The sequence below is a fragment of the Psammomys obesus genome, unplaced genomic scaffold (genome assembly GCF_907164565.1).
Source record: "Psammomys obesus unplaced genomic scaffold, mPsaObe1.curated_primary_1811, whole genome shotgun sequence".
Classification (NCBI taxonomy): Eukaryota; Metazoa; Chordata; class Mammalia; order Rodentia; family Muridae; genus Psammomys; species Psammomys obesus.
In genome coordinates this window covers 19,148,421-19,161,704 of record NW_026585797.1, presented here as the reverse complement: position 1 = coordinate 19,161,704, position 13,284 = coordinate 19,148,421, and the positions used below count along the sequence as shown (strand labels likewise).

Genomic DNA, 13,284 nt, shown 5'->3' with positions numbered 1-13,284 from the left:
AGAGAGAGAGAGAGAGAGAGAGAGAGAGAGAGAGAGAGAGAGAGAGATGAGAGTTGATGGATGGATGAATAGCAAGTTTGAGGGAGGGAATTATGTAATACTTTATTTTCAAAAAGTATTAACCTCCCTCATAAAAATACAGAAAAATATAAAAGTAGAGAACTGAACTGTACCAAGATAGCTATTTGACCTTGCTGTTTCTGCATCTGTAAGCATGCCTGCTTACGTTTAAAAATAGTTCCAGGACAGCCAAGGCTACACAGAGAAACCCTGTCTTGAAAAGCAAACAAACAAAATTGGGAAAAGTAAAAGTTATGCTCGACATCTGTCACCAACTAGACTACAAGGTAAAGGGGGGAAATGTCAAAAAGTGATGCTATGTAGCCAAGAAAAACTATGAGACACAGGGCTGGAGTCTGACTACAGCACTATCCAGGGCCAGACCATCAGCTAACAGCGAGGCTGAGTTCCCTGTCCCTCCAGCTGTAACTGGTGTGGTGCGGGGTCTGTTTCTGTAACATGTCTATCCATCTACCCACATGAGCTCCCACCTTTGCAAGGCTGATTGTGGTCATTCTCAGGGCCTCTTCTTTGTTGGGTTTCTCTCAGAAAAGTCACTGTGGAGGCCAGCATTGGCAACTAACTACTACTTTACTATTTTCTTTCTTTTTTTCCCCCTTCTACCTCTTAATTGTATTTATCAGAATGGGACAGTCCTAACATTCTGCTTTCTTACTCATGTTATACTTGTTTGTCTCTGATAAAGGTGTGTAGGCTACATTAAGACTTTGCTGACTTGTCAGCTTGGTGGGATTTAGGATCACCAGGGAGACACACCCCTGGATGTTTTAGAGAGTTTTTTTAAAAGGAATAACTGAGGTGGGGGGAAATCCAGCCTCAAAGTGTGTAGCACCTTCCAGTGGGTAGCTCAGATATGAAGGGGTTGGCGGACAAACCCTGTTTCTATACCTGGATGTGGCTAAGGATGCTTCTGCTGCCCTCTGCTGACATCAGACTCCAGCTACTTCATCCTTTTAATGTGGACTCTGCGAAGCTCCAGCCCTTCAGTGGAAATTGCTGAGGTACAATGCTTTGTTGAGCTGTTGAGCGACTGCTGGGTTCTCAGCCTCCCTGGGATGCAGCCACCTATTGATCTACTTAACCCCGTCATGTCGATCAATCTACTTCATTCCTCCCTTCCTCCCTTCCTCCCTTCCTCCCTTCTTCCCTCCCTCCCTCCCTCTCTCCCCACATAGATGTTATATAATATTGTAAATCAATAAAAAAATCATAGATGGTTATTTCAAAAGACTTATTTGTCTAAAAAAAATACATCCTAAAGAATTAAGGATGAAAAGGCTGAGATTTGAACCATCCATGTCTTTGTGTTCATTGCAGTTAAAAGTGTCATGTATGGCCAATTAACCATTTTCAGTGAAATCTCTAAGATGTTACTATCTTATACTCCTAAAAGGGGGCCCTGAAGGCTAGACTGGAAAAGCCACATGACCTAGACCTTAGGGGCAACTGGGACTTAGACCCAGGTCTTTCAAATATAGGGACCCTAGTCTTTACTCACGTGTGTATGATCCTCTATAGCAGTCTGCAATGATCAAAAGAACTGACTAAACCTTAGAAATAATGGAACTACAGGGTCTAGGTCCTGGGACCTTACTGTGTGCCCCAGCAGAAGTTCTGTTATAGGCTAGCTGTGGGGAGGCCAGAGAAGGGCACTGGATCCCTTGGAGCTGAAGCTACAGGCAATTATAAGCTGCCTGATGTTGGTGTTGGGAATTGAACCTGGGTCTTCTACAAAAGCAACAAGTGCTCTTAACTACTGGGCCACTTCTCCAGCCCCTAGATTTTATTGATGTTTTGTATAACACACACACACACCGAGAAATGTAAGCAAGCACTACACATAAACACACACACACACAACTGCCACCATGATTGCACTTTTTTTCAGTTTTTTTCTTTATTAATTACACTTTATTCACTTTGTTTCCCTCCTGTGGTTCCCTCCCTCCTCCCATCCCAATCCCTCCCTTCCTCCACCCTCTGCAGGCATGCCCCTCCCCAAGTACACTGATAGGGGAGGACTTCTTTTCCTTCCTTCTGATCCTAGTCAATTAGATCTCATCAGGAGTGGCTGTATTGTCTTCTTCTGTGGCCTGGTAATGTGGCTTCCCCCTCAAGGGGAGGTAATTAAAGAGCAGGCCAATCAGTTCATGTCAGAGACAGTCCATGTTCCTATTACAATGGAACCCACTTGGATACTGAGCTGCCATGGGCTACATCTGTGCAGGGGTCTTAGGTTATCTCCATGCATAATCCTTGGTTGGAGTATCAGTCTCAGGAAAGACCCCTGTGCTCAGATTTTTTGGTTCTGTTGCTCTCCTTGTGGAGTTCCTGTCTTCTCCAGATGTTACTGTTTCCCACTTCTTTCATAAGATTCCCTGCACTCTGCCCAAAGGTTGCCCATAAGTCTCAGCATCTGCATTGATAGTCTGCAGGGCAGAGCTTTTCAGAGGTCCTCTGTGTCAGGCTCCTGACTTGTTTCCTCTTTTCTCCTTCTTCTGATGTCCAGCCTCTTTGCCTTTCTGGATAGGAATTGAGCATTTTAGCAAGAGTCCTCCCTCTTGATTAGTTTCTTTAGGTGTACAGATTTTAGTAGGCACTTTTGACCTCCTCTCTTGTTGGATGCTCTTGATGGAGACAAGCATTTCTCATGTACCACACTTTAAGGCATTAACGGTGACATCTGACTGGTTGCCTTCTTTTCACATTTGAACCCAAAGCTATTGTGTATGAAAGAGTGCCTGGAATTCATGTTTAAAGGGGAGTCTTTTTGTTGTTGCTGCTTTTATATTTTACTTTATTTGTTTATTTTTATGATATTTATTATTATTATTTTCATTTATAATTTATCCACTTTGTATCCTGGCTGTAGTCTCCTCCCTCATCTCTTCCCAGTCCCACCCTTCCTCCCTCTTCTTCTGCTTATCCCTCTTCCTGAATCCTTTGATAGGGGAAGTCCTCCTCCCCTACTGTCTGACCCTAGGCTATCAGATTCCATCAGGACATCCTGGATCCTCTTTCTCTGTGAGCTGGCTAGGTTGCTCCACAGGGACAAGTGATCAAGGACCATAAAGGAGAGTCTTATATGATGAAGATAGTCTACCTTTCTATTAATGGACCATACCTGAAGTTTTATCTGTTCCATTTTTCATATGGGCAGAACCGGCAGTGATCTTAGCACTTGCTGGGATATTTTTCACAAACAGAAACCTGTATCCTCACATCTAAGTATAGCTGTTACTGATATTGTACAATTTCATTAACTCTTCGCTACTTTGAGCTTTAATCATTTCGTTGCATCTGCTGGCAAAAGCTTGTTTGATATTTTCACATGTTGTTATATTACAGATGTGACTATTGCCAAGATATTTTAAAGATGTGTTTCAATGTAATTGTTTTCTTTGGATTTTTTTTTAATTATAATATCCACTTTAAACCTGTATTCTGATGTGAGGTCCATAGTCTTTACCATATCCTCAGAAGTACATAGATCACAGGAGTCAGGGCACAAGGGGATTAGAGAGTATAAACTCAGCAAAGTGTCACATCATGCCGAGGTCTCAGGAGACTGTCATTGAACACAGATTTCTTACTGCTCAAAAGCCACAATGATATTTGCATCTTAGAGCTTGTAGTCATAGTATAGATATGTTGATTTTAAATCTGGGTTCCACATACAAAAGAAAATAAAATATGTTCTAGACATTTACTTCCTTAAAGAGTGCTATCCAAGTGTGAATGATCGTTTTACTTAACCTGCTTAAATAGTTAATTTTTTGTGAGTTTTAACATTAAAGTTGTTTCAGAAACATAGGCATTCACCCATGGTCTGTTTATTGAGACTGGCAAAACTGTAAGCACACACCTGTCAATATGCATGGAATTCAGAAGCTTCAAATTAACTTACAAAGGAAGAGAATTCATTTGCAAACAGAGCCAGTGCAGAACGTGAAAGCAAGGTGAGCAGAGACTTTAGGAAATATGCAAGAAACACACAGAAAAGGGTGACTCTCATTAGTTACAACTGCTAATGGGTGTTTCTTTCAGTATCCTCTGTGCATGGGGCTCAGGTACTTGTTTTACCTCTGAAAATCATGCACTATGATTTTCATAATCATGCACTACTGTAGGAACATAGCAGGTTTAGTTTGTGTGACGCAAACACGAAAGAGAAATATTAAATGGCAAGATGTGGGTAGTTATGACAAAATACACCAAATACTTTAGTTTCTCAAATTTTTTAAGGAAGAAAATATTCCCTTAAAATTATAAAGTTATCCCACATTGAAATAACAGACACGGCTTCCAAACCCTTAAACAGCCAGATTCTAAGGAGAGGAGGATTCTAAAATGAACATTTAAGAAAGACATTGCAAATGTTGGACTCCATTTGTTGAGTATGATACTAAATTATGATTTGGGCAAAGTTTCCCAGTTAGATTGTGCAGTGCTTTATTTCCTGGCCATTTTAGAGAGGAAATGGTGTGAGCTTGGCTTCTTTAGGGAGAAAGTATGGCAGAGAGCTGGGAGTTTCCTCACCTGACTGGTCCACGAAGCGTACAGAGGAAGGAACTTAGCAAACCCCAGCCCTCCGTAACTCCCACCTCTTCTCATTGTCTAGGAAGCAATGACTTAGAGGCTGGATATTTCCCAGAATTCTTGTGACCCACTGGGGTGTTCGTAGGACTTCTACAGACTAGGGATGTGACTATACCGCAGTCCTCCCTCCTGCTCAACTCATCAGTCATGGTACAAATCAATAGTTCGTGTCCGTGGTGAGAGGATCGCCCTGCTCAGGAGGAGTTTCAGCGCCTTCCTAAACCACCGGTAGGAGAAGACGTATATAATGGGGTTACAGGCTGAATTGAAATAAGCAAACCAAATAAAGATGTCAAAGACCAGGGGTGGGGTGATGAAGTTAAGGAGGCTGTCGACTAGCGTGTCAACCGTGAAGGGAAGCCAGCACGCAAGGTAGATGCCCACAGCAATGCCCAGCGTCTTGGCAGCTTTTCTTTCCCTCTTGGCCGCCCCAGCTAAGCTCTGGCTCAGGGCCTTGATCTGCTGAGCCTGCCTGGTGGCCACCACGAAGATCCTCACGTACAAACTGATCATGATGAGGCAGGGAATGAAGAACGCAGGGAAGTTTAACCAGCCCCAGAACTTATTGAACAGCATCTGGCAGCTGCCCACACAGGGCAGCTCTTCCAGCCACTGGCCGAGCGCTCTCTCTACCACGTCTGTGTAGAGAAAGAAGGTGGTGTAGGCCGCTGGTATACCCCACCCCGCCACGATGTACCGGAGGGCTATCCTGACTGTGAACTTGGAGGGGTAGAGCAGGGGGTCACAGATGGCACAATGGCGGTCAACAGAAATAAAACAGAGATGGAAGATGGAGGTGAGGCAGAACAGCGTGTCCAGGTAGGTATGCAGCCGGCAAAGGAAGTCTCCAAAGAACCAGCAGCTCTCCACAGAGCGGACTGTGCTCAGGGGCAGCACCAGCAGACCCAGCAACATGTCCGCCAGGGCCAGCGAGAACAGCAGGAAGTTGGTGGGGGTGTGAAGCACTTTAAAGTAGAACACCGCGAACACCACAAACAAATTCCCCAGGACGGTGATCAGCACACCTACCGCGCAGGCCAGGTAGATGGCTACCTGGGTGGTCAGAGGATGGACTGTCCTGGGGCAGGACCCATTCACCTGGTAGCAGAGTGCTGCAGGCTGCTGTCCAGCCCCCGGGAGGAGGACAGCTCTCATTTACAGGTCCCTCTTCAGCTTTCTCTGGGAAGGGGTCACCTTTTCAACAACAACACAATAATAATAATAATAATAATAATAATAATAATAATAATAATAGTTATTATTTTTTAAACAATCACAGAATGAAATCAAGAGAAGTAAAGGGTGATTGAACTAATTGATCCCTGGGTGCTGGATCAAATATTCCCTGACCATCAAGTGAGCGTGGCACTAGAGGTATTGGAACCAGCTCTGCTAGCCAGCCTGTCAGATGAGACTCTTTTAAAACTACTGTAGATGATATCCTTAAAAAAAGAGGAAAAGAAAGATGCAGACTAAATGTCTCCTCAAAGCAAAGTGTGTCATAATAATTCGGTATAAGACCATAAAGTATTCTCCTTTATGATAAAGCCCTTGAGAAAAATGCAAAGTGAGACTTAAAGTTTTGAATCTGAACACAAGTGACAAATTAACTGTTGTGAATAAACTTTTTTTTGAGAGAGAGATTACCTAACCTTCAATAATTAAGTAAATTGACAGTAATTTAGGAAGTTAAAGTTTTAAATTTATCAATTTATTCCCAAAGAAGAGTTCAGCAAACAAATAAACAAAGGGACAAAAATCTCCTTAATGCAATTTTTTTGCATTGCAAATTTTTAAAAATATAGCAGACAGGAGAAAACTACCTAAGATGAGAAAATATTTACCAAATGCTAACCTGTAGACTATGAAATGCCGGCTGACACACTGCGCTGAGGGACTGAGGATGTACCTCAGTGAGTACGATGCTTTCTTAGTGCGTACAAAGCCCCGGGATTTGTGAACCATATACACTGGATATGTTAGCACACGCGCCTGATCTCAGCACATGGGTGGTGGAGGCAGGAGAATCATGAGTCCAGGACCATCCTTGGTGCAGTAGTAAATTCAAGACTAGTCTGGGATACATTAAACCTGACTTAAAAAAAAAAAGAAAAGAAAAATGTTTAACTGAGGGTTTCCAAACTACTTACTCAGGTAGGAATTAGTCAGTCCACAAAAGAAGTATCTGTCCCATGTGGACACAGACATGCACAGAGCTCTTCTGTCAGCTAAAGTTACAAGCAAGAGATCAGGGGAGTTTTTATATTCGCAGCAGAATCGGCTCTTCCACGTGAGGTGATACAAATGAACAGTGGAGGAGTGCCAAGGGACCAGGCTCCCGTTTGCATTTCTTTTCAACATGGTGATTAATTAGAGGGAAATTTAAACACACTGAGTTTAAGATTCTGCCTTTCACTCCTGTGTTTGGGGATAGCCACAAAGTTATTCCTTTGTTGATAATTGCTAGATATACGCTTTGCTTCATTTCAGAGGGGTTTTGAAAGTTCCATAAAGCCTTTCTACTCCAGGAGTTCCTTTGTACATTTCTACTGACATAGAAATACCTGGGAAATAGCCCTGGTTAATCATTACTTGAATGGCAGTAGTGTACACCCGCAAATCCTTCAACCCGAAAGCTCAGGATCTTATGCTTGAGGCCAGTCTGAACTGTTTCATATACATAAGTAAAAAATCAGATTCTTAAGAGAACAGCTCTGAAGGATGGTCATGACAGAAAGACCATATGCAACTATCTAGAGAAAAAGCCAAGGACTCTAAAGGAACTTGCTGAGAAGTGTTAGAAACAGCCAGATACTCAGGTTTTAAGAGTTGTTTCTCTCTTTTTTTCTTTTTTTGAAAATGGATTTTTTTCTCACATAATTTATCCTGATTACAGTTTCCTCTCCCTCTACTCCTCCCAGATTTTCCTCACCTCTCCTCCCATTGGGATACACTCCCTTTCGTTCTCACATTAGAAAACAAACAGGCTTATAATAAAATATAATAGGTAAAACAAAAACTGACATCAGAATTAGACAAAACAAACAAACAAACAAACAAAAGAGCCCAAGAGAAGGCACCAAAAAACATAGACCCACTCATCTGTATCCCATAAAAACACCAAACTGGAAGCCCGTGGACCTGGGCTCTGTGGATGCATTTGAGCTTTGCTCAGATAATTTTGAGGACCTTGCTCCCTTGGTGCCCTCCATCGGATTTGGATCTGACACTCTTTCAGCCTCCCCTTCCTTGAGGTTCCCTGAGCTCTGGGTGAAGGTATCTGGCGCAGACATCTCATTTAGGGCCCAGTGTTCCAAGGTCTCTCACTGTTTCTAATTATATTTGTGATCTAAAAGAACAACCACAGCGAGTTGATAAAATGAGGATTTGTATTCTCTGGATTAATAGTAAAAGCAACCATCTTCAAATAAGGAAGCAATTCTAGGTGTGTTCACGGACTACTGAAGAGCCCCCTTTTAGTAGTGCCTAAGCTGGAAAATATAGCGATTATTAGAATACAAACAGCATGGGCTTTGCAGACAGGTAATTCTGCTTTGAATATAATTTCTAACATTTGAGCTAAGTGATCTTGGAGTTGGGAACAAAAAGTTCTAATCTCCAGGGATTAAAATATTTAGAAAATTAAATGAAACACATTATACCACTGAACTGGAGGATACGAGGTAATTAACAAAAATTAATTTCTTTTGCTATTTTGCATATTCTCTAAGTTTATACTCTCTTAGGTATTTGCTTCTTTGTGTTTCATTTTTACGTTTCTTTTGGAATTTTTCTTCAGAAATTTATGTTTTATTGTAGCATGCTGGTCAACAGGGAGGACTTCCTGATGTCTTTCAAAGGCTCCCACTTTCTGATGCCCTCAACCCTGTGCATTTGCCTGACCTCCTCTGTACAGTTTACATTGTCAAATAATTATTCTTATATTCTCAAAGACTGGACTGCATGCCCTACTGATATGATTTTTAAGCCTCTCTGTACTTCATGTATAGCATTCTATAAGAGGCATGATTTTAGACTCCTATCTGTTTGCAGGGTCCCATCAATACAATCCTCATGAGGTGGAACTGAGCCTAAAGGCTTTCCCAGGACCTGGCCTGCATCAGCCACATAGGAAACATGGATCCACTACAATGGAATATGCTACAGAAAAGCTAATATGATCACTGTGAATAAAAATAAATAATATAATAATAACATAATGGTATTAATATAATTATTATTAATATAATAATATACTGTCAATGTTATTTGTTGTTAATATAATAATATTAATGATGTAAATATTATTAATATAATAATAATAAGATCACTATGAATAACATTCATTAGGGTAGCATTTGCCCTACCACTCAGGCACCTGAATTCTTTCGCCAGCCCCCACGTCAGTATGCTCAACACCACCTGTGACTCCAGCTCCAGGGGACTCCATGTCTGTGGCCTCTGGGGGCAGCTGCGCTCAGTGTGCATGACCCTCTTCCCTTACCCTCACCTAGACACATGATAGAGAATAAAGAGAAATGATAAAATAATTTAAATGATAAAAATATTAAACTAAAATGAATAATAAAATATGATTTTATTTAAAATAAACCAATAAATTAAAATAAATCTTTAAAAGAAGAAATAACCTGGCATCCGGGTATCTGGCGAGACATAAGGTGAGCATTGGATGGATTACATTTTCTTCTCCTATATCCGCCCTTTCTCTGCTCCTTCTTTCCCCATTTCACATGTCCCATTTTCCCCACCTTTGACCTCTTTCAGGACTGAGCTGAGCTGTCTCTGAGGCCACAGCCTCAGGATCACAAAGCTAGTTCACTCTCTGGAGCCCATTCTCTGGTGGCTTTCTGTGCTCTCAACTGCTAGCCCAGTGAAGATGGTGCAAACTGCAGGATACAGGACATGCAGCCTCAAGAGGCACATTTAATGCTTAAATACAGAGGATGGAGCAGCCTGCTAGGGACCTCCCTCAGGACCAGGAGCCTGTGTCCTATGAGCCTGCTACAGAGGGGGAAAGGAGAGAGGAGTACAGAACTGAGGGAAGACTCATGCTCACTTGCCTGGTAAGAGACTGGAACAGGAGCTGCTCTTGGTTCAGGAACATTTGCTCTAAGTTACCTACCAGGAAACTAAACCCGGTAAAATAATGGAGATTGCACCATGAGACAGAAAAAAACTCAAGTTGGTTTTGTTATTATTGGTCTGGCGAGGAGACACACACTGAAAATGTTGGGACAGTAGAAAAAACCCCACTATCATCCTAAAGAGGCAGGGAGAGGGACCCCACAGCAGATTTGGTACCCTGCCTGCTCCTTTACCTAGGGAGCTGCAGAATGAGTGAGATGTGCTGAGGTAAGGAGAAATTTTTTGCAGATAGTCCCCAAAGAGGGATGTTTGCGATCTCTAAGAGTTAATATAAAATATGTGTCTGGTAAAGCTGATTCGATGTGTCTTTTAGATTTTTCCATGTATTTATATCATCGAGTTCTGGAATACCACCTGTCAAACTGAGAGAAATACATATACACTGATACCTTAGATATTTAATATCTGGGGAAAGTTAGCACATTAAGTCCTGTCCCGCTTTTACTTCCAGCTTGAAGTAATACGGAGTTTCCTTTCTGCCTTTTAGAGACAGGGTCTGGCTATGTTGCCTAGGCTGGCCTCCAGTTTGTAGTCCTGCGTCAGCCTCCAGAATGCTGGGATTACAGGTGTGCACGCCACGGCCAGCTTGCATTTTCAGAATCAGTATCCCACAGATCCTGTGTCTGCTTCATTAGTGTGTCAACTTCTCCCTCAGGGAGTTAACTTTGAAGCAAGAAGCTGCAATTCTTTCTCTTCCCCAGAATGATTAGAAAAATCTTCCTTCTCACTTCCTAAAGAAAGAGCCAAAAATTTCCCATACTTTCTTGAATGATGGTGAGCAAACAGTAATTAATTTATTCCCCCTCCATTGCTCAAGTTTGGAGGAAATGTTATGAGTTAAAAAAAAAAGCAAGACAATAACTTCCTATTATCAAAGACAGATGCTCTGAAGAATTTCACATTTCATTATGTTAAAAAATTGCTATAAGCTTTTATTTTTCATTTGAGGGGATAAAGCTCTGAAATAAAATGTGTGTGTGTGTGTGTGTGTGTGTGTGTGTGTGTGTGTGTGTTGAGCATGTCAAGCTTTAAAACTGCAACCAAAATTGATCTCCATTCACTTCCCTTACAACTAAGCACTAACTAGACCGGCAGTCAGGCTGGTGTATGCAGTAGTTGGTCAGGAGCTCAGGAGAAGGATTAAAGCATCTTTACCATCACCTGAGCTATTCTTCCAGCATATTTTAATATACCCTGTGTGTTTTACCTAGCTCCTATCTCCAGCTAATGTTTAACTGTTTAACTACCTATCAAGTACATGTAACTATATTTTATTCTAGGTTGTCTTAATCTAACTTTAAATATGTCCCCAGTACACGCAAGTATGCAACAGGGATGAGAGAAGACACTGGCAATTTCTAGGAGTATTTCCTCCCATGTTTTAAGAAAGCCAAGGCTGGTGTCCCTCACTGTTAGCTTACTTGCATAGCACGCTTGCAGCCTTGGCTTGGGGCGCCAGCTCCTCTTCCAAACATATACTTTAAAAACTCAGGGTAAGTTCAATTTTTCTGAATCGTTAGGTGAAAATTAAAACTTTAATAAGCATACAGTAACATATTAGAGATTGTACAGTTGTGTTTGTGGAATGAAATGTTTGTAATGAGCAGTCATGGTAAATAGCTGAGTAATTTTGTGGTGATCTTTGGTTATTTTTTTAATGTTAGCTTTAAAATTAATTTGTTAAATGAGGTAATCAGTTGTCTAGGATTTCATTATTTTTAGTCTCCTAGCTTAGGACCCAAAATGATACATAGCTAATAATCTGTGCTGTGGATATGTATTGTGGGGGAGCCTTTGAAATGTTTGTCTTTCTGATAGTTGACTTCTTAAGTTCTCCATTTCACTTTCATTGCAGTATTAGTTGATGCAATAAAAAAGAAAATATACCAACTTTAAAAATTAAATTTCTATATTCAAAGCCAATAAAATGTCCTATAGTGTTAAGATGTCAGATCTTGCACAGACACTGGAAACAGTTATTGAGGTTTCACAGCTGATGATGGAAATACTGTTATCAATGGTGCTAGTCTCCCTACTGTCTTCTTCTGTACATGTGCTTCAGGATGCATTGTGTCCTCCCATTCCTCAGGGGTCAATGAGCTTTAGTCTGTCCTCAGCCCAAAGTCCATTTCTCCCATCTGGCACTTGATCTCACAAATGCTTGCCATTGGCCATCAGAAAGACTGTTCAGACTCAGCACAGAAAAAACAAACCTGTGTCAAAGCCTGGGTGAGTCAGCTCCATTGTTTTTAGCTAATTAATGTTACAGAATGACAGGTTAAATAATATGCACCTGTATATCAACTTGGATAGCAGTATGAAACTCTGAATCTGTCTAAGTCTTTGACCACAAATCTACTTCCTGAATGCAGATGCTAAAAGAAATGAGAGCCCCTGATCTTTACGGAGTCTGCCATTTCAGTCGTTTTGAGCATTATTCATGCACCATCTTGTAAACTTGGCCATGCTTTCAGTCTAAATTCTGCAGACTTTTCTTCCCATTGCAAAGGGCAATGCTTCTATGTGGCAGTAGCAGAGGCAGCAGCATTTGTGGCGGTTCACAGAAACGATTGTTTTATAAAAGAAGAAGTACAGCTTCAGATTGAAATTAATCTAATTTAATCTAACCATTTAATCTAATCAGCAAGTCCACTGCTCATGATCATTCCTGGTGGTTATAAATGAGGAAATTTGAAATAGAGCTGGGCAGGAAGAATTCTTGATCAGTTTATGGAGTCAAAGCTACAAATTAACAAGATGGCATGTGCTTCTGCCTGGAAGTATTGACATTTAATAACAATATCAACCCAGGTTTTTTTCAGTTGCCTTCCTACTCAAGCTGTGGCCTCAGACTAACAGTGCTGTCCTCTCTGGAGAGGTTGTGAGGATGCAAACTTGCAGCCTCCCATCTCAGAGTCAGAGTTCAAGCTTGAGAAAGACCCATAGGTGATTCATCTGCTCATGAACTTTGGGGAAAAACGTTCCTGCTCAGAAAGGACTTCCAACATGTTCCAGACTTGCAAACCACCTAAGATTCAAGGGGCAATCACCCTTTCAGAGGATTTATACTTCTTCTCTTCCTTCCACAGAAAGGAACACAGCTCTTTTAGAAAGGACTCATACTACCCAGAAGGCAAAGACAATGAATGCATCCGAGCTCTGGAACCCCCCAGAAGTACAGTTCTGCTTTGCTGGGGCAAACAATTCCTGCCCTAGGAAGCTGAGGCCCATGCTGGTCGTCTGCACCATGTACCTTGTCATGATAGGAGCAATAGTGATGACCATGCTGGGAAATGTGGTTGTGATCATCTCTATTGCCCACTTCAAGCAGCTCCACTCCCCAACCAACTTCCTCATTCTCTCCATGGCCACCACAGACTTCCTGTTGAGCTGTGTGGTCATGCCCTTCAGTATGGTCAGGTCCATTGAGTCGTGCTG

The 13,284-nt window shown here is 41.6% G+C and overlaps 1 protein-coding gene across 1 annotated transcript; it reads right to left on the bottom strand.

The window, feature by feature from the left end:
* Positions 1 to 4,821: 4,821 nt before the first annotated feature.
* Taar5 (trace amine associated receptor 5) lies at positions 4,822 to 5,835 on the bottom strand. The gene has a single exon (XM_055599224.1). The coding sequence runs from the start codon at positions 5,833 to 5,835 to the stop codon at positions 4,822 to 4,824; it is 1,014 nt and encodes a 337-aa protein (XP_055455199.1).
* Between the last annotated feature and the right edge of the window lie 7,449 nt (positions 5,836 to 13,284).

Bases quoted from the DNA above. Each gene is read 5' to 3' on its own strand.
- Taar5 (XM_055599224.1), bottom strand. From the start codon at position 5,835: ATGAGAGCTGTCCTCCTCCCGGGGGCTGGACAGCAGCCTGCAGCACTC.